General features: G+C 25.1%; 3 protein-coding genes and 1 long non-coding RNA gene across 5 annotated transcripts; 3 read left to right on the forward strand and 1 right to left on the reverse strand.

Moving 5' to 3' along the window:
- Positions 1–136: 136 nt before the first annotated feature.
- Positions 137–5,451, forward strand: LOC122500631 (adenosine deaminase 2-like). Of its 2 annotated transcripts, XM_043609643.1 has the most exons (11): positions 137–506; positions 624–686; positions 810–869; positions 1,517–1,570; positions 1,684–1,818; positions 1,948–2,377; positions 2,643–2,804; positions 4,002–4,243; positions 4,321–4,402; positions 4,585–4,648; positions 4,725–4,918. In XM_043609643.1, the coding sequence occupies exons 1-11, from the start codon at positions 305–307 to the stop codon at positions 4,782–4,784; spliced, it is 1,554 nt and encodes a 517-aa protein (XP_043465578.1). In that variant the 5' UTR covers positions 137–304; the 3' UTR covers positions 4,785–4,918. The 2 variants fall into 2 exon arrangements, with proteins under 2 accessions (XP_043465578.1, XP_043465577.1); XM_043609642.1 differs by having other exon boundaries at positions 139–506; positions 4,585–5,451.
- Positions 5,452–5,930: 479 nt separating this feature from the next.
- Positions 5,931–10,099, forward strand: LOC122500584 (adenosine deaminase 2-like). The gene is made up of 5 exons (XM_043609581.1): positions 5,931–6,514; positions 6,747–7,176; positions 8,055–8,216; positions 8,550–8,873; positions 9,425–10,099. Exons 1-5 carry the CDS (start codon positions 6,289–6,291, stop codon positions 9,837–9,839), a joined length of 1,557 nt encoding a protein of 518 aa, XP_043465516.1. The 5' UTR covers positions 5,931–6,288; the 3' UTR covers positions 9,840–10,099.
- Positions 10,100–11,081: 982 nt separating this feature from the next.
- On the reverse strand, positions 11,082–16,324 carry LOC122500578. Its single transcript, XM_043609574.1, has 4 exons — positions 16,169–16,324; positions 12,649–12,768; positions 11,607–11,835; positions 11,082–11,272 (listed from the first exon to the last, which is right to left on the reverse strand). The coding sequence occupies exons 2-4, from the start codon at positions 12,728–12,730 to the stop codon at positions 11,221–11,223; spliced, it is 363 nt and encodes a 120-aa protein (XP_043465509.1). The 5' UTR covers positions 12,731–12,768; positions 16,169–16,324; the 3' UTR covers positions 11,082–11,220.
- A 3,253-nt stretch (positions 16,325–19,577) lies between these two features.
- LOC122500686 lies at positions 19,578–25,551 on the forward strand. The gene is made up of 3 exons (XR_006301503.1): positions 19,578–19,692; positions 20,390–20,475; positions 24,968–25,551. It is a non-coding gene; the product is annotated as an uncharacterized LOC122500686 (long non-coding RNA).
- The last annotated feature ends 1,313 nt before the right edge of the window (positions 25,552–26,864 follow it).

A 26,864-nucleotide genomic window follows, 5' to 3' on the forward strand; every position in this document is an offset into this window, starting at 1 on the left:
TTAATATCGTTCAATTTTTCTGCCATTAGTTTACTTTACATGAGAAATAATTTCTAAAAAGTTCTATAATCCATAAAATTGGTAGTGAAGTAAAAGTGAGTATTGTTCTTCTATCACACGAGTATATTTAATATTATCAAAGTCGTCATTCGAAATTTTTTACATCTTTACCTCGAATTGTCCTCACGAAAATAAAGACAAAAAGATTGAAGATTCTAGTATAAATAAAATTTAGTCGTTTATTGTACTTTTTCAAAAACGAACACAGTTTTAGAACGGTTTTCTATTAATTTCCACTGTTAAAATGATGGAAAGAAGAGGAATTTTTCTCTTTTCTTTGTGTCTCAATTTGATTATTGTTGCCCCACGAGAAATTGGAGACTTTCGCAAAAATATTTCTGATACACTTTTAACGGAAAATAGTGATTCGGATAAAAAATCTCTAGAATCAATTACAGAAGATGCAACCAGTAGTGATTTACCACCTGGGACAGAAACTACAATTGGTTCGTATTTTTTTTACTTTACATTAGAAAATGTGAAAGTGGAAGTTATCAAATTTAAAACAAACGCTTTTCTTATTCTTAATCTATTGTTCTTGTTTTTTAATCTTAAAATCTTAGTCTCAATTGAAAAGGAAGGTGTCACCAACGATGATTTTTCATTTACAACAGAAACTTTGACTGGTTTGTATTTTTTTATTTCAAAGTTAAAAATTTTTTACTAATTTTGTAAATTCTTGAATTACTAGAAGGAAATGTTGATTTTCTAGACTCTATTATTCTTCTTTTTCAATTCTCTCGATTTAGTTAAAGAGGAAGATGTCACCAGTGATGATTTAATAGTTACAACATTAGGAACTGTATCAGGTATTTTTTTAAAATAATAAAATATACAAATGCGCTACTTTTTAATTTAAATAAAAAAAAATTCTATAAGAAATAAATATTTCACTATAATTCCTTTTTTTCTGTAGAAATTCTTTTTAAAATTTTAAAGCAGTTAAATATAATCTTAACAGATATGAAAGTACATGAATTTTGTAAATAAAAACGAAAACTTTAATCATGGTTTTTAAGTATTGAAAATATTTATTACAATATCGTGCTTATTGATATTCTCTCAGTTTCTAATTTAAATCTCAAATCTTTCTAATTTAGAGAAAAAAAATTCCAATAATAGGAACTGCTTTTTAATTTTAAATTTATTATCTGTTTAAAAATCAAAATCATAATAAATCATAATATAAAAAAATAGAACGTTTAGTACGTTTTAATTATTTATTTATTTACATTTATGTAGATTTACATAATTATATATAATTATATGTATAAAGTATATCAAATTAAAATTTATCAAAATCGGACGTTGTAATTTATAATTTGAATTTTAAATATCTTATTATTCTTTTTAAATATCTTATTAGTTTATACTATGTAATATAGAAATTAATTAATATAGAAATTTTAATTTAATTAATTTAATCATTTTAAATTCTTTGTTGCAATATCTGCAGAAACTACAGACAATGATGAACAATCATCAAAAATAGTAAACAATTCTGAAACAAGTTCGTATAAATACTTTTTTAAACAACTTCAAGAAATGCAAATTATCGAAATATCAAGTCAAATATTTTATTTTAAATTACATTTTTAATAATACAATTTTATTATAATTTAGATTTTAAAGCTAACCGAAGTAATTTGCTACAAATGGAAGAAGATATGGCTTTTGGATCAGATGTTATTTTAGGTGATGAAGAAAAGAAGGTGAATGATACACTTATGGAAGCAAAATTCAAAGAAATCGAAATAGGTATTTATTATTATTTATTTATTTATCATTATTGTTCATGATATTATTATTACTATGACTATTTTTATTAAATTTGAATTGAGAGACAAAGTAGATTTTTCCACTAAAGCTGCTTAAAAATGATTTCAGGTTTCGCAAACGAGGGGAAGTTTCTACCAAAATATAATTTCCTTCGAGTGAAAGATGAAATAGAAAAATCAAAGGTTTTTAAAATGATAAAAAAAATGCCGAAAGGGTGTCTATTGCACGCACATGATGTTGGTACAGTTTCCCAAGAATATGTTTTGCGCAATGTGACATATCGCCCGAATCTTTACGCCTGCGAATCGGATGGAAAATTAAAACTTCGATTTTTCGAAATTCCTGACACGAATTGCAACTGGAAATTGTTAAGCCAATTGCGTGCGACACCTGAAAGTGAAAAGGAAATTAATCAACGGATTCGTCAACACATGTCCATGATGACTGAAAATCCAGAAGAAGCCTATCCAGACGGGGACAAGGCTTGGATTAAGTTCCAAAGTCTTTTCGAATTCCTCGGCTCTTTTATGCGATATCGGTAACATTTGTTTTTTTTTTTTTTTTGAAAAAACTAACTTGTTATAAAGAAAATTAATTTTCAAAATTTTAATTTTACACAATTGAACAGAAACTTTTAATTACGTTGAAAATTTCGAAAATATCACAAAACTTTCTTCGGAGCTCGTCTCATTTCTTTTTTTAGAAATGCTTGCAATTGAAATTGAATGCAATTTTTTAGAAGATAACGATTTGTTTTTAACTTTTTTTTGTAACTAAGAAAAATAAATTAATTTAAATTACAGACCAGTTTATGAAGACTATTATTATCAGTTACTGAAGGAGAATTACGAGGATAAATTTCTATATGTAGAACTACGAGCATCCTTCTCAGCACTTTACGAATTAAACGGAAAAACACATGGACCAATAGAAGTTGCTAAATTCGTTAAAGATGTAGGCGACAGGTAAATTTTCAAGTACAATTTTCACAAACGTATATTAATATAGTCATAGTGATTATAAATTTGAAATTCAATTTTAAAAGAATTGTGTTTACAATTTCCATAAGTAGATGAACTTCAAAAGATATTTATTTGAAATTTTGTACAATTTCAATTTTAAATGAATTTAATTAGACATAGTAAAAAAAAACTTTGATTAAAAAAAATTTTTAAACTAAAATTCTTCTGAAATTAGTTAAATTTTTTAATATATAGGTATTTAATTAATTATTAAAAATAATGGATTTATAGAAGAATTTTAGTTAAAAAAATTAAAACAAATTGAATTTTTAAGTAATTACAAATGATTGCAGAAATCCAATTATTTTAAAAACCTTTGCTATAATTTATTTATTAGAATTTAAGTATTATTTTCCACACATTTTTAATTAAATTTCTTTAAAGAATTAAATTATTTTCAAAAATTTTAATAAATTTCTTTGCGTAACAATTCAATTTTTTCATGAAATAATTTTAATAAAATTCTTCACAGAAATCCAATTATATTTAAAAATTTACAAAAATTCTCGTCAAAATTTCAATTATCTTTATAAATAATAAAATTTTTTTTGCTGAAATTTAATTATTTTCAAAAATTTTAGTAAAATTCTTGGCAGGTTTTCAATTATTTTTTATACAATTTTCATCAAATTTCTCGAAAAATACAATTATTTTTAAAAATTTTATTCAAATTTGTCAAGAGAATTCAATTATGTACCTATTTAATAATTTGTTGATAAAATTCTTTATGAAAATTCAATTTTAAGAAACATTCAATTGTTTAATAAAATATTTATTTTTATAGTTAAATAATTGAATTCTCGTAGAATTTTCTAATAAATATTGATTTAAAAATGAATTTCAAATTAAAATCTTTAAAAATTTGAACATTTCATGCTTTTAATTAAGAATTCTATAGAATTAATTTTTCTTAATAAGTTTAATGGATTTTTTTTAATTATTTGAAGTTTTTAATTTCTAACATAATTAATTGAAGATAATTAATTGAATTGAGTTTAAAAATTTACAAAGAACTTTCTCAAAAATTATTTTTAAAAAATTGAAGAATTTTAGTTGAAAATTCTAGCTCAGCGTGGCAACCCTGAGCTAGAATTTATAGAATTTTTAAAGAATCGCAATAATTGTTGTTTATTTCCTCAGATTTTTAAAAGAGCATCCTGATTTTATTGGCGTTAAAATTATTTACTCGCAACAAAGACATATTACTGTTGAGAAATTGAAAAAGCACTTGAAAAATTTCCAACAATTGAAAGACACTTATCCAAATTTTATAGTTGGTTTTGATCTTGTTGGTCAGGAAAATAAAGGATATCCATTAAAAAATTTTACCAAACAACTTCTAGAATTGAAAAGTGAATATCAAAAGTTTATCTTTCATGCAGGTAAAAAAAAATATTTGGTTTCTTTTTTTTCATTAATATTTATCCGATATTATAAGAAACAATCACTTTTATTTCAGGTGAAACTGACTGGAACGGTCTCAGTACAGACGAAAATCTGATAGATGCCGTTTTATTACGAACGAAAAGAATTGGACACGGGTGAGATAACATTTTTTTTTCAAGTTCTTATTTGCAACCAGCTAATTAATTGAATTAATTTAATTTATGAGAATAACTATTGACAATTTGTAAAAAGATAATATTGATAATATTGAAACCAACGTTTCAAATTTAAAACTCTGTTATGTTAGAATCGCTTTAAAATTTTCTAAAATTTCCAGTTTTGCTTTACCGAAGCATCCGAAAGTGATGGAACTAGTAAAGAAACAAGACATTGCGATAGAAGTAAATCCAATTTCCAATCAAGTTTTGAATCTAGTCGCAGACCTCCGAAATCATCCTGCGAATATTTTATTTGCAGAAAATTATCCTGTCGTTGTGTCTTCGGACGATATTGGTCTTTGGGGTGCACACGGTTTGAGTTACGATTTTTACGAAGCCTTCATGGGAATAATGTCGAGGAAAGCTGATTTGAGAGCTTTAATTAAACTCGGACATAATTCGATTAAATACAGTTTGCTCAATGATAAAGAAAAAGAAAAAGCTTTTACTATTTTTCACCAGCAATGGTCAGAATTTGTTAAAAATTTTACTAAAACGGAATATTAGTATTTTATTAATTAAAAGTAATAAATTCCGCGATTCAAGGCAGTAATTGAGGCTCCGGATCTTAAAAGGGCACTTTCAGCATTGATTTTAAATAGTAAAAGTGCCCTTTTAAGATCCGGACCCTCAATTAAAGAAAATAATAAATAATTTTCGAAGAAAGATACATAAAAGTACTCGCACAATAATTCTACTGTCTGCCTGCAGATTGTCACGAATATTTCGTTACTGAACGTTCAGAACTTGTGGATCATCAAAATATTGTGAAAATACAGTAGTCGGCAAAAATTAATTGCCTTTTTTTGCAAATTGTTTAATAAAAAAAATTGACAATAAATTGTCAACAAAAATAATTCGTATAAAAACGCTGCGAAAAGAATTTTAAATTAACAGAATAAGTTGTTCAACGATTCGAAATACCTTTATTATAAATTCTTTAAATGTAACTTTTTTATGTAATAATATTATTTTTTAAAAATTAATTTACTCTAGAGTATTTACTCTAATTTCTAAAAAATAATATCAACTCAATATTTTTGTCACTAACAAAATTTTTTTTTTATTAAAATAACCGATTACTTATGTCTATTATCGCAAATAAATATTTACTTGAAACAAATAATTTTTATTTAAGTCAATTAAATGGTATTTGCTTTATTTATTTTTTATTGTTTAACTTTAAATATTTAAATTATTGGCTCAAATATAGAATTTTTTTAATTTAAATCAAAATTATTTGATTCAAGTAAATATTTTTTTGATAATAGACAAGTAATTGGTTATTTGAATCAAATTTTTTTTCCACGTATATTTGATTTTTTGGAAAAATAAATTTGCAAATAATTCATAATCCCGTCTAAATGTATGCAAAAGTGTTTTTGTATATTATTACTTATTGTTTAGTGTGTTAAAAAGAAGTTATATTGTTAAACGGAAAAAATTAATTTACACGATTTCTATTATTTATAATCATTTATTGCAAACGATAATTTTATCATTTTATTAGTTTTATTGAACTTTTTTTTTGTCACTTGCAAGAACGTTTATAAAAGAATGACTAATTCCGCACTCTTATCAATAACTTCTATTGTCATTCAAATCTAACGGCAAATACAATCAAAATTGAAACTTTTTATATAAAAAAATATTTCAAATAATCACAATATTTTTAATGTCTTCATCAGCTTTAAATATAGGAACCAATTGAAGAATACAGTCATTTTTAGTATATCGACTTAATATTCAAATTTCTTCCTAAATTTTACTTGAAAATTATTTCAAGTGTTTTATTATTTTCGAAGGAGAATATAATTATTGAAATGAAAGCAGAAAAGATTAATTTTCTTAGTTTGAATTTTATCTTCATTTTTTACACGCCATTAGTTTATGGTCTGCCAGTAAATTTTTCAGGCTACTGGCACGAACGAGCTGAAATCATTCGATTTGAGGAAATTTCTTCCTTTGGATCGGAAATTTTGTTGAATGATGACGAAATGCTCGTGAATCGAATTTTAATGAGGGAAAAATTACATGAGATTGATGAAGGTTTGCATTATTTTTACGTTTGATATAATGTCTTTTCTTTTTCCTTTCTTAAAATATTAAATTATCTATAATATACAATTTTATTTCTCTATTTTTTTATTTATTTTATTTCAATTTTATCTCCCTTTTTTTCTTTTGAATTAAATTAGAAACGAATTGACAATTATAATCAGTTCTTCCAATTGTTAATTGGAAACTATTAAATTCACTTAATTTTTTATTTCTTTTGCAGGTTTTGAAGACGAAGGCAAATTTCTCCCACGATCCAATTTTTTGACAGTGAAGGAAAAAATTGAAAAATCGAAAGTTTTCAAAATAATTCAAAAACTACCGAAAGGAGGACTTTTGCATGCTCACGATGTGGGAACAGTTTCGCAGGAATATATTTTGGAAAAAGTCACATATCTCCCTAATCTTTATGTCTGCGATTCGAAGGGGAAACTGCAACTTCAATTTTTCGACACTCCTGACGAATTTTGCGATTGGAAATTACTCAGCGATGTGAGAAAAGATCCAAAGAGTGAGGAACAAATTAATAATCGAATTTTGCATCAAATGTCAATGATGACAGATAATCCAGCTAAATCCTATCCTAATGGTTACAAAGCGTGGATGAAATTCCAAAATCTCTTCTATTTCCTCGGCTCTTTCATGAGATACAAGTAATTATCGAAATTATAATTACTCAATTTTAGTTTGTTATTCGGTCAGTTTTTCAATTTACATATTTTATTTTTTTATTATTTTACTTATTATTTTTGAATAATTTCATGATCAGAATTTAGAATATTCATTTATCAAGTACATAATTAATTATTATTGTTTATATTTTCAAAAATTTTAATTTCTTCTCAAGAATTCAATTATTTTCATGAATAATAACATTCTTCGGAAGAATTCAATTATTTTTATAAATAATAACATTTTTTGCAAAAATTCTATATTGTTTTCAACAAAATTTTGATAAAATTTCATGAAAAAATTTAATTCTTTGAATTTTTTTTTTAATTTTCAATATTTTTCGAAAAAATTCAAATATTTTCTAAAATTTTAATAAATCCTTCGAAGCAATTCAATTTTTATTTTAATTTTTAATAAAATGTTTCGAAAGAATCCAATCATTTTCTAAAATAAATTTTAGAATTTATAATTTAATAAATTCTTTGAAACAATTCAATTATTTTTATATGGAATAAAATTCATCGCAAGAATTAAATTACTTTTTATAATTATAGAAATTCTTCTCAGGAGTTTACATAATTATTTTCAATAGAATCTTAATAAAATTCAATAATCAAATTAATTATTTTCTATATTTTAATAACATTCTTTGATTGAATTAAATCAAAGGAATTGAATTATGATTTTCAAAAATTTCACTAAAATTCTGCATTAAAATTCAATTATTCTCAAATTTTTTGATAAATTTCTTCTTGAATAAAATTCTTTCCAAAAATTCAATGATTTTCAAATACATTAATTTTAAAATTGAAATTAATTTTTATTATTTATTGATTTTATAGATTTTACTTATTTTCAGACCTGTGTTCGCCGACTATTATTATCAATTATTGAAAGAAAACTATGAAGATAAAGTTTTGTACATCGAATTAAGAGTGAGTTTGCCTAAATTGTACGAATTGAATGGAAAAATTTACACACCAAAGGAAGTGATTACAATTATCAAGAGTGTCGTCGACAGGTGTGTATTATTGAATTATAAAATCATTCTTCTAATTCAATTATTAAGTTCATTAACATTGGATTTTGCAGTAATGTTATTCAAAAATTATATAAAAAATTCCAAATTAGACAATAAATTAATTTTTCGAATTAAAATTATTCAAGATTTTTAATTAATTGAATTTAAAAAGAACTCGAACACAACTTTTACTGATTTAAAGGTTATAATTAATATTTATACTCCGCTAGTTTTATTTTATTTAATTTATTTTTTTTATTTTATTATTATTATTAATACCTAATAATAATTATTATTTTTTAGTTTGATTTTTATTTAATTACATTTTTACAGATTTGTCAGTGAACATCCTGACTTTGTGGGAGTGAAAATAATTTATTCTAAGCAAAGAAAAATGTCGGAGGCTCAAATGGCGGATTTTTTGCGTTACTATAAAGTGATAAAAAGTTTACATCCATCGTTTGTTGCCGGTCTTGATTTGGTTGGACATGAGGATAAGGGAACTTCTTTAAGTACATTTGCAAATCAAATTCTAGAATTAGGGAAAAATGAGGATGTAACTTTTTTTCACGCCGGCGAAACAGATTGGAATGGATTGAGCACTGATGAAAATTTAATTGATGCTGTTTTACTAAATACAAAAAGAATTGGTCATGGGTAAGAAATTACTGATTATTATTATCATGAATTGATCAACATTTTAATTAAATTAAATTAAATTCTTAGAAACTGAATTTAATTATTATAAAAAATTTTAATACAATTCTTTTGATACAATTAAATTATTTCCATAAATAATTAAAGTTCTTCGAAGGAATTTTCAATTATTTTAATATAATTGTATTAACATTTCTCGAAAGTATTTAGTTTTTTAAATCTGAATTCGTAAAAATTTGAAATTTGAATTAATTGAAACAAAAGTGATAAGAAATTTCTAAAAATTAATTTTTTAATGCTACATAGAACGAGAGATTAATTAATTAAAATAAATAAAATCCAGTTTTTCTTAGAAAATAAATACAAAAAAAAATTTGCATTACAGTAAAGTTAGTTTTTCCACAATAATTTCAAAGTATCTTTTTATTTTAGAATGTGGTAATTAAAAGTTTATAAATTAAGTTATAATTTTTAATTCAAAATAATAATTTTCTTAATTAATTTCTAATAATATTGTTTTTTGTTAATAATTAATTTCTATTATTTTTCAGTTTTGCTCTGCCGAAACATCCGAAAGTAATGGAACTCGTAAAAGAAAAGAACATTGCAATAGAAGTGAATCCAATTTCAAATCAAATTTTGAATCTCGTCGCTGACCTAAGAAATCATCCGGCGAGCATTTTATTTGCCGAAAATTTTCCAGTGGTCGTTTGCAGTGACGATCCAGGACTTTGGGGTGCGAAAGGTTTGAGTTATGATTTCTATGAAGCTTTCATGGGTATAATGTCCCGGAAATCAGATCTTAGAGCACTGAAGAAACTTGCTTTAAATTCAATTGAATACAGTGCAATGAATGGAGAAGAAAAATTGAAAGCTCTAATGATTTTTAAAGAACAGTGGAGTCATTTTCTACATGAGATTATTGATGAAAATAACGAAAAAGACGTTCAAGTAAAAATGATCTGATACGAATAATTATTATTTATACTTGCGACAAAAGTCAAGTGTTGACTTTTGTTCAGATAGGTATTTTTCAGGAATTACATTTAATATTTAACAAACATTTTTTCTTTTGTTTACTGTACAGAAAACTGTTTTAATGGAAAAAATAAGAAACTATATTTTAGAGTGTAAATACTTGTAAATACAATTCGATAATTAATAATTATAGAGATTTGTATAAAAATAAATTTGTTTTTTAATTTAATACTGCACTTAAAAAAAATTCGATGGATTATTTACAAAAATTCCAATAAAATTGTTTAAAAAAAAAATTTAATTTTCTATGAATAATTTTAATGAAATTTAATTTAGTAAAATTATTAATTATCACAATTATTAACAAAATCAATTATATTAAAAAAAATTAAAGAAATATTTTTTAAAGAATTCCATCATTGTCAAAACCTTTAACAGTATTTATTCATTTCGAAAGAATTTTATTATTTTCAATATTTTTATAAAATTTCTTTGAATGAATTACTTAAAATATTTTTAAAAAAATGTAACAAAATTCCGAGGAATTTAATTATTTTCTAAAAATTTAATTTTTTTCAGAATTTTCAATTAAAATTGTTAAATAAAACTCCATTATTTCAAAAAGTTCAAAGAAATTCGACAAAAGAATTTAATTAGGGTTTACAGAAATTTTAATAAACTTTCCCAAAAGAATTCAATTATTTTCATAAATAATAAAATTTCCCGAAAGAATTCAATTATTTTTATAAATAATAAAATTCTTCGTAGAAATTAAATTATTTTTAAATTTTTTAATAAAATTTTTGTAATAATTCAATTATTTTCAAAACATTAATTTGAAAATTTGAAAATATTTAAAAAGTTAGGTAACAAAAAAGCAAACAATTATCTTCAATTATTAATTGATTAATTAAGTACAATTAATAAATAATTAATTATTATTAATATAGAAGAAGTTAGTAGAATAATTATTTCAAAGTATGAAAATAAATTTTGAAAATATTAAATATTAAAGTTTTTCCAAACAGTAAAAAGAAAATATTGTTTAAAGGACAAAAAAGAGTTATTTTTAAATTGTAGCAGACTTTTAATGATTTTCTGCTCTATTTACTAAATGTTGATTATTGATTATTAATTTTGATTAATTTTGGAATAAAATTTCTCGTGAAATTAAGTTAGACTTATTAAAATAAAGTGATTTTTGGTTCGTGTAAAAGAAAAACAAGTGAATTATTGTTATGACACAGAAGAATTTTTATTATCATTTTTGATACAAAACCGAAGTCCAAAGGTCAGTCGAAACGTGTGATCACAAGATGGGGGTGTGGATTTGTGCGGTTGTCCTCGATAGCGTGCTGAAAATTTTTTTTTATCGCTTTCGCGATCTTAGCAAGTACCCTGCAGTTCCCAAATTTAATGCTCTGAAACAATTTTATCATTTTATTGTTATTATCATCAGATTTATTTGCCAATTAATTTTTTTTTAGACAATAAACTTTTATGCACTGTTAAAAAATCGAACTAATACAAATTTACACTTTTCGAGATTGAAACTGTTAATTTTAAAAATTTAAATTTTTCCTTATAAAGTTCGGAGTCTGATTTTTAACTATAAAAACGTATCAAAAAGAAATTGTTATCGAAATGAGACAAAAAAGGTCTCAAAACGTTGGTAAAAACTGTAAATTATGTTAAATTAAAATATTTTTTTAAAAATTGAAAGATATTTTTGATTTATTCCTGACGATAACTCACCTTTCTTGTGGTGATATGATGCTGCGTTTTTCTCTTTTTTCTGGTGTTACTCTACTTCCGTCGCTGGATACGAGCCGAGATGGTGTGGCAGATGGGTTTTCTGAAGGTCCGATTGAATCTGACGGCACGTTCGTCAATAATTTTTTTCCCTGCCGATTTTCTTTAGATTTTCTTCTTACATTTAGATCTGATGTTACAACAATTTCGTCAAAGGCCTGACCGACGAGTGCTGAAAGCAAATTAAAAATTTTAATTTTTAATTTTTATTGTTTAACTGAAGAATAATTGAGTATTTTTTCTTTTCTATTAAACTTTAACAAACTGTATATTTTTTTATTAAAACCATTTTTTAATTATTTTGTAGCAAAGAAGGCCAAAGAATCTAGAATAAAATTTATTTAATTCACATAATCGATTACTATCATCAAATAAATATTTACTTGAATTAAGTAATTTTTTCTCAAAACAATTTAAATAATTTTTATTTAATTCAAATAAATAAAATATTGGAACCAAAATTTAAATAATTCTCATTTAATTCAAATAAATCATATTGGAACCAATAGTTTCAAAATATTTTGATCAAATACAATTTAATTGACTCAAATAAAAATTATTTGATTAAAGAAAATGTTTAATTGATAATAGTCATCAAGTAATCGATTTTAGAATCAAATAAATTTTTTTTCAGTGCGCAATTATTTTATTACCTAAAAACGTCTTTGATTCGATAAATTCCTTTGTTTCTAGTTATTATTACCTTTTTTTTAAAGTGAAAATAATTTTCTTAAATATATAATTTTTTATTTAGTTTATAATTATAAAGAAAAATTAAAATACTTGTAATGTAATTAAAAACTATATTTTAAGTAGAATAAAAAAAGATCTGATAATGTCTTATTATAGTCTAAAAGAGATTGCTAATTTTTTAAAATTATTAAGAATAATTAAAATTTTTAATAATAATTATGACAAAAATTTTGAATTTTATTCGCAGAGATTATATAACTAATAAATAATAGTTTGTAATTTGTGTACTCACGTTTTTTTGCTGATGTTTGACCCCGAGTGTTGACTATTAAAGAAACCAAAGTGATCACCAAAAGTGCCAAAACTTTAGCCATTGTGTTACCAAAATTAAATTTCCAAAAGTTTTTGTCCCCTGAAAAAGAAACGAAAAATATGATTAAAATTGATGTTTTTTTCAAAAATATAATTATAATTTTAATCAGTGAAATTTTACTATGAAAATCAATTAAAAACGAGTATAAAATTTCGTAGTCATTTTTTACTAACTGATCAACAATTAAAAATCGATTGATTAAAATCGTGGCAAATTTCACTGATTATTTGAGTACTCTCTAAATCTGAATCAGCGAAATTTCACTGATTCTCAGCGATAAGTATGCCACTATTTTAAAACAGCGTATATGCGCTAATTAATCAGTGAAGTTTCACTGATTATTTAGTGAAATTTCACTAATTCACAGCGCATATACGCTAATTGAAATAGTGGCATACTTATCGCTGATTCAGATTTAGAGAGTAAGAATAAAAAAAATTTAAACTAATTATTATAATTTTGTATAATATATTAACAATACTTCGTAATATAATAATAATATAATAATAGTAACATAATATAATAACAGTAATATAATAGTAGTAATAAAGAAATTAAATAATAAAATTTATTTAGTTAGAGAAAGTACAACGAAACGCTCTGTTTACTCTCTCGAATTGTTTGTCTGGCTGTGTCTGACTAAGATGAATTTTTCTACTGACTGAGTGAACTTGACTCTCGCGTCAACGACTCTACCACTTCGAAAGTATAATAATAAATTAAGTCTAAAATAAATTACACATTTTAATATTACAATTATACTTATAAAAACTTTCGAGGATTGTAAAGAATTTCTTTTTATTGTCACCTATTAATTTTTATAGCAGACTTTACGTTTTAGAAACAAAAGAGGAGAAAAGTTTTCACTTTTTCTCTTCAAGGCATGTCTGACCGAAACGGACGTATCTACTGATCGGACAGAAGTCAAAATAAAGCTTCCAGCTGCGATAAACTTTGTTTTTAAAAATTTTCATTATACTTTTTACAGAATTTATTGATTAAATTTTATACTCTTCTAGTTTTACAAATTAGAAATTTTTATGAAATTTAAAGAAAATAATTTTTATTATTATTATTAACGATAATAATTTATTTTCAATATTATAAATATTAATTTCTACAATTTCAATTATTATTTTAATATTTAGTCATGTAAACTTCAATTATGACAATTTCAATAGATTATTTCTCAATATACATTTGAATTAGAAAACTGTTTATTAATTTCAATTTTAGTGACTGACTTTTTGCTAAATTTTACTAATAAATTGGTAGAAATTACTATTTATTAGTAAAATTAATTGAATTTACTCATTCAAAAGCAAAAAGTCAGTCATTAATTCAAATTAGTAAACATTTTTCCAAATGCAAATTTAGAGATATTTTTTAGTAATTTTTTTATTCATTTAATACAAATAAAATATTAAATAACGAAAAATGATGAAATAAATAAAATACAATTGACAAAAGTTTAATAAACTTATAATAAATAATTACATTTATATAAATAAAATAATTAATTTTTATACATTATTTTAAATTTCTTCGAAAGAAACCAATTATTTTTAATAAATTTGATAAAATTTTTTTTTTATAAGAATTCATCTATTTTAAAAATATTTAATAATTTAATTTAATAAAAAAAAAAGAAAATATTTTGATCGTAAGAGAAATTTTCAGCAAAATTACTTTACAAAAAAAGTATTGTTTACATCACAACTAAAAGGAGTTATTTGTTTTTATAATCGGAGGAGGGGTACTTTCACTTATATTTGCTTTTAAAAAAATAATAAAATAAAGAAGTATCCTTCTCAGGTTACTTTCAAGAAAGGGAAAATTAACCAGAGTGGAAAATATTAAATATCAGAGCAAGAGAAAATTTGCATAACTACAAAAAAACTCTATTAATACAATTTTTAACCTTTTGTTAATTTTTTTCAGTAAAGAATTTTTTACTCTAGAATTTATTTGACTTATAATGTAAATAGATGATAAAATATGTATGTCTTGTTTATTATTGTATAATGTATTTGAATATTATTTCTAAATTTTTTAATTGTTAAAAAAATAAAAAAACGAAAAATAAACATTTTCTCTACAATTATAATTGTTATAATAATTATTATCATTATTATTACTTTTATAATTATTTTTGTACTGTTTTTATTATTATTTTTTGTTATTATTATTATTATTTAGTTAATGTTATTATTGATATTTTTTTTATTTATTTATTGTTATTTCTGTTATTATTATTATTATTATTATTATTATTGTTTTTTAAATGGAACAATTTAATTTACTTTCAATCAAATGGGAATTAATATCTTCCACGTATGTAACAAAGACTCTACTATAATGTTATGCATCTTCAGGAGTCACTGACCCCTCAAGCCGAAAAGCCTGTTCTGATTTCAATCACTTGATGAAATATTCCGATTCATCGAATATCATTATACATTCAAACTAATAAAACAATAACAAGAAAAACAAAGCCATAAAAAAATCATAAATTTTATTCTTTAGAAAAAACTTCGAAAAAAGCTTTCCAAGAAAAATGGAAAATTATGTTAAAAACAAAAAATCTCAATCTAAACGCAGTTTTTTTGTTTAATTAAAAATAAATGAAATTCTTTTTTAAAAAAATGTCACAATTATACAGAGAGTTTTAGTATTAAACTATAATTTAAAAAAATTTTTATTTCTAAAAATTAAAAACTGAAAAGTTTGTATTTAATAATAAAAGATATTAAAATTCTTTTCTGGCTTATAAAGAAGAGTTTACAGCAGAATTGAATTTAAAATTTGAATTAAAAATAATTGATAATTGAAGAATTTGGAAATTAAAATGAGAATGTAAAAACTGAATTTAAAAAGTTAAAATTTGAGACATAGAATTAAAATAAAAATACTTCAATTTTGACGCAAATTAAAAAAAAAAATACTTTTCGAAAAGTCGAAAAAATAAATAAAAATACTTGTCTGCAATGAGTACTCAAAAAAAGTAAAAAAATTCTTTTTGAACTTTAATTATTATTAAACTTAGTATAGAGACTTGTCAAAGATGCACAACAAAGTAAATCGAAAAAATTGTCATATTGAAATTCCACTATAAAAATTGTTATTGAAAATAAATTCAAATTCAAAATTGAGCAAAAAGTTCCAAAGAAAGTTTCGCAAATTGAGACAAAAAACGTAGTAAAAGTGTTGCATCGCAACACTTTTACTTCGGTTTTTTGTCTCCATTTGCAATCAATTTCGAAAAAGTGTGTAATTTAAAAAATTTAATTTTATAAAACGACATTAATGTTTAAAAATTTAAAAAACTAAATTAAAAATAAATAAATACTGAGAAAGGTGTTTGTTTTTATTCTGAAATGTCTTGTGTTGTGTTGTGTGTCAAAATCACGAGAAGGAGCGAACACGGTTTTTCACTTACCGATAATACCCCAAAGATACTTTTCGAGTCGACAACCGCACGAGAAATGTGAGCACAATAGCAAACGAGCCACCAAGAGACCGCGGTTTGCATTTACTGTACCTACTACAGTTTGTTAAAAACAGGAACAAGAAAAGTACACCAGGATTGTGCTTTAAAGCAAAGTTCAGAAACTGTAGGCTGTTCCACCGGACAGACCACTTTCTATTTAATTTTTTTCTTCCTGCGACTGGCTTATACAGACCGGCAGGGACGTATCATCCTCGGTACATTCGAAAAATTAATTATCAAAGTCAACAGTCATCAGTCATCAGTTTTCACTCGACAAGTCATTCTGGAATCATTAATTATACATGTTTAGTATGTTTCTTCAAATTCATCTCGTCGACATTTTTTCTTTCGTATTTAAATATTTTTAATATTTTACAGACTTTTGTTGTTTACCAAAATAAATTTACGAGAGAAAATAAATTTTAATTTTGCATTAAAAGAACTGCAATAAAAATTAAACTGAAGTATAACAATAGAAATTAAACGGGAGTAAAGATAAAAATTAAACGAGATTAAAAATAAAAATTAAACTGAAGTAACAAAAAAATAAATAAAAAAAGAAAAGAAATTTTAATTTTGAATTAAAAGAACTGTAATAAAAATAAAACTGAAGTATAACAATAAAAATTAAACGGGAGAATAAAGATAAAAATTAAACCGAAATAACAATAAAAATAAATAAAAACGAAAATAAATTTTCATTTTGAATTAAAAGAACTGTAATAAAAATTAAACTGAAGTAATAATTAAAATTAAACGGAAGTATACCGATAAAAATTAAATTGAAGTAACACTAAAAATTAACAATTGCAAAAATAGAAAGAAACCTTTAAAAAAAATAAAAAGTTAAAAAAAATAGAAAATTAGAAAAATAAAAAAACAGAAAGTTAAAATTTTTTAAAATTAATAACAAAATAATAAATACCTACATTATTGTAAATAAAGGAACGAAAGGGTTTCGTTTAAAATAGCTACGCAACTGGCAAGATCGCGTGTTCAGATTGCGCGGTCATTGCACGGGCTTTTCGAATCCCGATTTCGCATTTTTCCTTTTTTTTTCTTCTTCTTCTTCTTCTTGTTGTTGTGAATCCCCGAATCCCTCTCCACTTTTCTCCTTCTCTCTTTTCTTGGCCGCATTTTGTCGGTTTTATTTTCAGAACATCTGGTGCCTGGCACGCGGACAAAGGGACGAAGCTCTCAAAAAGTCTTGAAGCTTCCTTGGGGGTGGATTGCATTATCATTTAAACCATATTTATATACCAGTTTGGACATTTTAATCCAAGTTTTTTAAAATCTAAACACACTTTTTTATTTACAAAAAAAAAGAAAAAGAAAACAAACAACAAAATTTCTTGACAAAATTAATTATTAAAGTATAAGGTCTCGTAGACGAATATTTGTAAATTAAGAAATAAAAGTTGGGTTCGTTCGGATTCTGCTTTCGAATTCTGTAACAAAATTGATTTTATATCTTTTTGTATATTTTTTTATTTAGTATTATATTCAGTTTTACTATTCATTTATTTTTATTTATTAATTGCTTCCTCATATAGAGAAAGAATAAATTGTAGATTTTTAATTTTGTTTTTACTTGGAATTTTTTCTATTTTGATTTGAATATTTTTGTTACTCTCTAAAGAAAGGGATCGAAGCAGAAAAATTTTAGATTTATTGACACTTTTTTCTTGATTTAGGACAATTTTGGATTTCTTTTGAATTTCGTTTCGTTTTTATTTACTTTTTTGTTTTAATTACATTTGAAACGCTTTCAATAAGTATTATTGTTGATTTGACAAAATTAAAAAGAAATCCTCAATCAAAGTTCTTACCTCAGCTTTACATTTTTGTCCGAAAATCTCTTGTTTCTAGAAAAAGATTTTTTTGGTCCAACAACACTGTAAAAAAATAAATCTTACTTGTCGTCGGACACTTTTGACCAATACAACAGGAATTATTTTTGACTGAATGTTTTATTGATTTTCTTCTTGATTGTATGATTTCTATTCATAAAATTAAGTTTTACGTTCAACAATAGTCAACTTTTTACTTATTTTGATTTTAAGAAGTAAACAGTGTTGAACTTCGGTTTTTCTGTATTTTTACCTATATTTTTATATTGTTTCATATAGGGTAAGTGCGGGTATAGTCGGACAGTACTAGTAGTCGGACACTTTCGTGTTTTTTGGCAAATAAATAATAATGCATTGTGATAATTACTTTAAAAAGTATACAAAACGAATGTGTGAAGTTTATATTTTATTAAAATAGTGTTATTTTCGAAAATAATTAAACAAGAAATATTTTATTTAATGTTTTAAAAATCATGGTGTCCGACTATAGATACAGCCATTTTCGAGTAGCGCGATGAGTGGCACAAAGTTTTGTTGATAATTAATCATAAATATTAAAACTTATAGGGTTTAAATATTATATTAATAACTTCTAATATGCTTTAATTCCATTTTCCAGTAGATAGCAATTAAAAAATTATCTTTTTCACTTTATAAATTCAAAATATCTGACAGATGTCCGACTATAGAAACAAGGGGAAAAAGTGTCCGACTACTAAAGCATTCGTAATTGTTTATTAAAATGTTTATATTTTATTAAATACTCAACTATTTGTAACAAATTTATATGATTTTTAATCCTGAAGAACTTCTTTAATTAATAATGTGCTTATAAACACAGTAGATATTTGCTATTTCAAGAAAAAAAGCATAATTTAAGATTGTATCCTTAAGTGTCCGACTACTAGTGCATTTACCCTATCAGCGGTTTTTAAAACTTGTTTAAAACTTTAAAACTTAAAATAATTGTACGATGTTGAGAATGTTGACAGATTTTATGAAAACTTATAGGTTATGTTTATTCTGTCGTGTCTGTCGTTCAAAAAATCGGCTTAGTTAACTCAGTTCGTCGCTAGAGGGACATTAACTGAACTGGTTCGGCGAAAGTCTACCTTACCGACAATGTGACTTAATAAGGCTATTCAAGTTGGGTGGGGGAAAATTCAAGATGGATGCTAACTGGTGCACAAACATTGTATAGAAAGTGTATGGGATAGAGTCTAATTTTTTAAATATCTCGCTTAAACGAAATTTTTAACCATAAGTTTATTAGGATTTTATGTTTCATTTTTAAAGAACTATTTTTTGCAATAATAAAAATCGATTTTATTTTTTTATTGATTTTATTATTGCAAAAAATAGTTCTTTAAAAATGAAACATAAAATCCTAATAAACTTATGGTTAAAAATTTCGTTTAAGCGAGATATTTAAAAAATTAGACTCTATCCCATACACTTTCTATACAATGTTGGTGCACCAGTTAGCATCCATCTTGAATTTTCCCCCACCCAACTTGAATAGCCTTATCAAGTTTTTATTTTGTACGACCCTGACAGTTTAGTGTTTACATTGTGTATTTATTGACGTTTCGATAATCGAATTAACCGATCGCTATAATAAAGGTAAAGTTCTCATATAGATAAGTTCTTCTAAAACAAGTTCTTTAAGAACAGAACGAACAGAATAAAAGAAAACGAAAAAAACGGTCTTCGGTTTCAAGTTGAGTCGCAACAATAGTGACTTTTAGGTTAAGTTGGTTGGCGCGTTGTAAACAATAGAATCTATTGTTCCCAAGTTCCAAGTAGACTTGCACTTTATTGTGGAAGTCATGTAGATTTAATTACCATGAGGTAGATGACACGAAGTAGTATGTTTTTTGTCTTTTAATAAAATAACTTTTAACGGTAACAAAACACATGCCCGATGAAATCGACACGAGCACGAAAAGAATCCAATATTTTGCTTTTTAAACCCCACTTCTTTATCTTTTCAAAAATATTTAAATTTTGCTCAAAAGATAATTCGATAAAAGAAAAAAATTGTTCAGAATTACTTAAAAATTTTCCCATGGCATATGTTTGGAGTAAAAATGTTAAGAGAAGAGTGTAATTTATCTCCGCTGAACAATGAGCAGTGCCATCAGGATAACGTTCCAAAGAAGCGGCGCTCCTCTCTGCGTCTCTGCGTTTTCTCTTCGGGCATGAGTTTTGACTTGGAACAAAATGAATATTCTTATTATTACCGAGCTGGAAAAAATTGCTGGTCCATTTGAGCGCGAACAAAACTTTATTACTTCAATAAATCCTTTTTTTTATACAGGTGCTACTATATGGCCGTTGGGAACCGAGAAAAAGGGATTATGCAAATAAAATATGGTTGCATACACATAAATGCTGTTTTGAAAGGTGCGTATATATGCGGCTCGACAATATTCTTCAAGACTAAAATAGAATTTTATGATCGTTTTGACATTTCAATATCACAAAATGAAAAGCCTCCCTCTGTTTACATTTAATTTGAATCGTATATACTTTTTATATATATACATATGCAAATAATACTAATCCGTATAACTTTTCGTAAAAAAAAATAAAGTCTTACTTCGAGACTGCGAGCAGTGCTTTTTTTAATATTTAACTTCTGATTATTATTTTCACAACGTTACTTTGGCTACCCAGGTGCGATTTTTTGGTCGGCCCATAGTTGGGCCAACTTTTACAAAGTCGGTCCAACTTCTCGTGCCAGAGGTTGGGCCAACCATACAGATGATAACGGCGACCGTCTAATGGCGACGATGGTTGGCCCGACAACTCATAAGGAAGTTGGCCCAACTTACAATGCATATGTTGTGCCAACTATACATTTCAATGGTTGGTCCAAAGACTGACGCCAAAGTTGGCACAACTTTAGATGCGTAAGTTGGGCCAACCACAATTTTCAAAGTTTGGCCAACTTCAACAGCCAAAGGTAAAAAATTATTAAAAAACTACATTATTTAAACAATTATCACGTTATTATTAGCGGGAACATCAGATATAACCTTTACCTATTATTATTAAACACAATCTCATACATACATTTTCGAAAATATCTATCGCTCGCTGGGATCAAACCCCTAACCTAACGCACCGAAGACTTATACACTGACCACTACGCTACGCTCACATGGGAGTGCATAACGCAAAATGTATATTTAAGCTGCAACAGTCGGGCCAACCGTGGCCCAGAGTTCGGCCAACCAAGAAAGTTTAAGTCATTTAAACAGCATTTGACAAAGTTTTGCCAACCGTTGGGCCAACCGTGGCCCAGAGTTCGGCCAACCAAGAAAAATCAAGTCAATTAAACTGCGTTTCACAAAGTTTTGCCCACCGTCGGGCCAACCGTGGCCCAAAGTTCGGCCAACCAAAATAATGTAAGTCAATTAAACTGTGTTTCACATAGTTTTGCCAACCGTTGGGCCAACCGTGGCCCAGAGTTCGGCCAACCAAGAAAATTTAAGTCAATTAAACTGCGTTTCTAGAGTTTTGCCAACCGTTGGGCCAACCGTGGCCCAAAGTTCGGCCAACCAAGAAAGTTTAAGTCATTTAAACTGCGTTTCTAGAGTTTTGCCAACCGTTGGGCCAACCAAGAAAGTTTAAGTCATTTAAACTGCGTTTCTAGAGTTTTGCCAACCGTTGGGCCAACCGTGGCCCAGAGTTCGGCCAACCAAGAAAGTTTAAGTCAATTAAACTGCGTTTCACATAGTTTTGCCAACCGTCGGGCCAACCGTGGCCCAGAGTTCGGCCAACCAAAATAATGTAAGTCAATTAAACTGCGTTTCACATAGTTTTGCTAACCGTTGGGCCAACCGTGGCCCAGAGTTCGGCCAACCGAAACTGAAAGTCTTTTAAACTACGTTTGGATAAGTTGTGCCAACCTTTGTCGCCAAAGTTGGCCCGACGGTTGGTTAAACTCTGCATTTAATGGTTGGCTTGCAAAGTCGGGCCAACTGTGGGCACAAGTACTTGCCAAAGTTGGGCAAACTCTGGCAACCAAAACTTTGCTTGCCAAAGTTAGGCCAACCTTGGGCCAACCTTCAAACTCTGGCGGCCAACCTAAATTCGCACCTGGGTACTTTATAATTTTTTTGTTTCAATGAAACAACTTTTCGTTTTTAAAACGATTTAACATTTTGTTAAAACTGAACATAATTATTATTATCATAAAGAACAAAGTTCTTCGCAGGAATTCAATTATTTACAATTTTTTTTTTAAATTCTTTGCAGAAATTAATTTTTAAAAATAACAAAATTTTTAGCAGGAATTAAATTATTTTCAAAAATTATCATCAAATTCTTCCCAAAAATTCTATTATTTTCAAAACTTCTTTAACAAAGTTTTTGACAAAAATTCAATTATCTTTATAAATAACAAAATTCTTCGTAAGAATACAATTATTTTCATAAAGAACAAAATTCTTAGTAGGTATTCAATTATTTAAAATTTTTTTTACAAAATTCATCGAAGAAATTCAATTATTTTTAAAAATTGTAATACAATTCTTGTCAAAAATTCAATTATCATTATAAACTTCTATATTCTTCGTAGAAATTCAATTATTTCCAAAAATAAACAAATTTTTATTAGGAATTCAATTATTTTCAAAAATGTCATAAAATTCTTCGCAGAAATTCAATTATTTTCAGAACTTTCAAATAAAGTTCTTGGAAAGAATTTAATTATCTTTTCATAAATAACAGAATAATTCTTCCTAAAAATTCAATTCTTTTAAAAAATATCAACATTTTTAGCAGGAATTCAGTTATTTTCAAAAATTTTCATAAAATTCTTCAGAATATTTAAAGCATTATAGCTTGAATTTTAAAAAGGTTTGCAAATTAAAATTTTTGGAAAATTCGAATTTTTTATACTTTTAACTAACAAAGCTGTAGAATTAATTATTTTTTTTAAAAAAAGTTTAAGAATTTTTTTTTAAATTATTTGAATTTTTTATTTTCGACAATATTATATTTAATTCAAGAATTTCCGAATAATTAAATAATTTTTAAGAATTTCTACTGTAACTTATTAAAAATTATTTTTAAAATTCCAATTCAATTATTTTACATAGAAATTTTAACTAAAATATTTCTAAAATCCACTTGTTTACAAGATAAATTCATGAAATTTTGAATAATTTGAAAGTTTTTCAATTAAATAATTATATATTTAAAACTATAACTAATTTAAAAAAATGGGATTAAAAATGTTTCAAAATACTTACTTATTCAGAATTTTTAATTAAAATCGATTACAATTCAACTTTTTTAAAACTTTAGTTTGAAAGTTTTTAAAATTCTATCTATAATAATATTAGTAATATTATATATTAATTTAACATTCTAAAATGTAAACTTAAAAAAAATTTATTTGATTCAAATAACCGATTAATTGACTATTATGAATTAAATATTTAATTGAATTACATAATATTTATTGGAGTCAATTAAATAGTTCATTTCATATTTGCTTCAAATACTGAAATTGTTGGTTTAAATACCATTTAATTGACTCCAATAAATATATTATTTGATTCAAGTAAATATTTAATTGATTAGTCAATTAATCGCTAATTGGAATCAATTAAATTGATTTTTCAGTGTATAAATAGTTGTTTATGATTAATTTTAAAAAACGAATTGATATTAATACAAAATACGGTTATTTAAAAATTTATTTTCTAATAAAAGAAATTTTATTTATTTTTATTTTTTTATTTACTTTATTTATTATTTAAAAATTTATTTTTATAAATTTCGTATCATTTTTGTTCTTATTAATTCAAATTTTTACTGATTCAAATTTGTTTTGCGATAATATCTTTATTGAAAAAAAAAATTTATTTAAATTGATTTATTTTTCACTATTTTATATAGAATGTGAAATTTTTTCTAGTTCAAATTTTTTCGACGCATTTAATTAAAATTATATTTTGTTTAATTATTGTTAGAAATAAATAGAATTTAAAATTAAATTTAATATTTTTTTTGAAGTCTGGTTACGTTGGACAACAAAATTCATAATTTTTTTATAAATTCTAGAAATTGAATATTTTTATACTACTTTTGATAAAATTACCAGACAAAATAAAACGATTTTATAGAAGATCATTCAATCTTTTTTAATGAGATATAATTAATAAGTCTTAAAATAAATATTTTTATTTTTTCTCACAAAATAATTAGCGTTTTTAAAAAAAAGTTTCCAAAATCCCGGTCAAGATTTCTCTGTCATTTCTCTGTTTTTCCCGGTCCAAAATAATTGCCTGTCATTTTCCGGTTTTCCCGGTCCAGTGGCCACCGTGATTGTAATAATTGAATTAAAATTATGAAAATAATTTTGAAGAATAAGTTACAGTAACAATATTCTTATAATGTAAAATAAGGATTTTATCACTGGGCCATCTTTAATTATTATAAAACATGAAGATATTGATTTCTCCGAGTCGAAGACTCGGGGTGATCGATATTTTCATGTTTTATAATTATGAAAAATTTAATTTATAGTTTTAAGTAAAATGTTCTCTTATTTGACTCGGATTGGGTTAATTATTTTCATCTGTAATCGGTCCGTAATTTTTAATTTTTTTTCCGTAAAGTCCGTATTTTTAGATACTTCAACTGCGGTTCGAACCCTGATTAGTTCGCCTTTTTCCGATTTTCAAAAAAGAAAAGCAGTTCCAAAAAAAAATTGTGAATTGACGAAAAAAATAGAAAAATTTGCCAGAGCAGGATCTGCTTGTCAGTTTGTATATAGTTTGATATTGAAGCGCACACGTAAATTTAAATTAGGGGTCGTTGAAACCATACTGACAGGCGTTTAGTCAAGTCTGAGGTGCAAATTTTTTTTTTTTTTCAGCGACAGACAGAGAGACGGTTCTCGTCCTGCTCGTAAAACAAACGTGCGAAAACAGTTAAGAGAATGACACATGGCAGATGGTTTCGACAATTTATATGTACGCATTGCGGAGAGAGGAAAATCTCTCGCTTTAGTGAAATGCACACATAGAGGAGAGAGATGGTCCTGTTGTGTACCAGTTAAGACAGTCCACTAGGAGAGGAACATGTAAATAAATGTATGTTTATTTAATCGCATTGGAACCTGACCAAAAAAGGGGTGTCGTAATGTACTTTGTGCCGTTGAGGTGAATGCCTCGAAACGTGTGAAAAGGAAGGGACAAAGGGAGAAAAAAATGTTTTCTTGGTTCTCAGGCGATTTCCAGACGACCGGGCGCAATAGGGCTGAACTTGTTTTAAAGGGCTATACGAAGAGACGCGCCATATTGTCGGCGCTTTATACATGGTGTTCCAACTAAAATCGTAATCGCGGCCATTTATTCTTACTTTTTGGAAAAATTTTTTTTTTCGATTTAAGAAAAAAAATTACCTGGAACTGATAAAGATTTAATTTTTAAGAAAATCTACTGTTATCACAAAATACAATAATATTGGTTATTTAAGAGAAATAGTTGAACAATTATTATTTCTATGTCATTTGAGAACAATCGAATATAGAAAAAAGTAATTCATTTGTTACTAAGGCAAAATATTAATTTCAACTTTTTTAAATAAAAGAAAAGATTTCAGTTTGTGACAAAACGTCAAGTCGTGCAGAAAGCGAAATCGCCTACCCTACGAAATTTATTAATAGAAAATAAACTAATTTCTTTAATTAATTTCAAAGAAATTGTCTCTTGGTTTCAAATCCACTACTTTCGTGGTAAAATTATTTAAACTACTTAACAAAAATTTTTTGCGCTCTTTGCAAAATTTACTTCAAAAATAGTAAAAGTTGCCAAAGCAACTTTTTAATCTATACAAATTAGGAAAGAATTTTAATCATCAATTAATTCACAATAAAAATTCAAATATATTGAAATAAAAAACAAAATTTACTCCAAAAAATAGTAAAAGTTGCCAAAGCAACTTTTACTATTTTTGGAGTAAATTTTGCAACGTTCAAAGTTCATTTTTGTATTAAATTAGTAAAAATTTAGTTTAAATATATACATACAGCAAAATTTACTCCAAAAATAGTAAATTAGTAAAAATTGCAAAAAATGCGCAAAAGTTTTAGATAGTTTTAGTTTTACTTTGTAAATAGTTAAAAGTTATTCTATATTTTTATTATTTTCAAGTTAACAGTTAAATAAAAATTAGGAAAGAATTTTAATCAAGTAATTCCCAATAAAAATAAAATAAATAAAATTAGACAAAAAAGAGACGTAATTTCACTAATTTTGTTTTAATGACAAGTTTATATAACAATAATTTATTTAAACTCGTATTAAACTCATTCGAAAATTTATAAATAAATAAAAATCTGAATCGTGAATTTCAAAAAAGGGTTTAAATCTGAAAATCGTAAAAGTCATTTTCACTATCATTTTTTGAGTGAAAATTATTCTTTTTCAAAGTTGAGCCCTTTGCGAAATAGACGAAAATAATAATAATAATTTATTATTATTGTTCCTAACAAAAAAATTAACAATAAATTAAGTAACTGAAACTAAATTTAATAATTATATTTACAAAATCGGCTGGGAGAAGATAACACTACTTACAGCAATGCTCGACTAGTTTTTTAACAATAAAAGTAAAAAAAAATAAATAATTTTTAGTTTGAGTTATAAAAATTGTTTTAATATTATTTAACAGAATTTATATAAAATTGCGCAGGTATAAATATTATTTTCCGCGGATATTTTCCCCTCTTTCAATAATTTCAAATATAATTAACTTTTCAATAAATGAAT

Source organism: Leptopilina heterotoma, unplaced genomic scaffold, assembly GCF_015476425.1.
Source record: "Leptopilina heterotoma isolate Lh14 unplaced genomic scaffold, ASM1547642v1 Lhet_19, whole genome shotgun sequence".
In the NCBI taxonomy this organism is placed as follows: Eukaryota; Metazoa; Arthropoda; class Insecta; order Hymenoptera; family Figitidae; genus Leptopilina; species Leptopilina heterotoma.

Excerpts from the sequence above, each read along its gene's own strand:
- LOC122500578 (XM_043609574.1), bottom strand. The coding sequence starts at position 12,730 with ATGGCTAAAGTTTTGGCACTTTTGGTGATCACTTTGGTTTCTTTAATA. Across the intron at positions 11,836-12,648 it reads TCAAACATCAGCAAAAAAAC|CACTCGTCGGTCAGGCCTTT; the intron begins GTGAGTACACAA and ends ATTTGCTTTCAG. Across the intron at positions 11,273-11,606 it reads ATCATATCACCACAAGAAAG|AGCATTAAATTTGGGAACTG; the intron begins GTGAGTTATCGT and ends AAATTGTTTCAG.
- LOC122500584 (XM_043609581.1), top strand. The coding sequence starts at position 6,289 with ATGAAAGCAGAAAAGATTAATTTTCTTAGTTTGAATTTTATCTTCATT. Across the intron at positions 6,515-6,746 it reads ATTACATGAGATTGATGAAG|GTTTTGAAGACGAAGGCAAA; the intron begins GTTTGCATTATT and ends TTTCTTTTGCAG. Across the intron at positions 8,874-9,424 it reads ACAAAAAGAATTGGTCATGG|TTTTGCTCTGCCGAAACATC; the intron begins GTAAGAAATTAC and ends ATTATTTTTCAG.
- LOC122500631 (XM_043609642.1), top strand. The coding sequence starts at position 305 with ATGATGGAAAGAAGAGGAATTTTTCTCTTTTCTTTGTGTCTCAATTTG. Across the intron at positions 687-809 it reads TACAACAGAAACTTTGACTG|TTAAAGAGGAAGATGTCACC; the intron begins GTTTGTATTTTT and ends CTCTCGATTTAG. Across the intron at positions 2,378-2,642 it reads GGCTCTTTTATGCGATATCG|ACCAGTTTATGAAGACTATT; the intron begins GTAACATTTGTT and ends TTTAAATTACAG.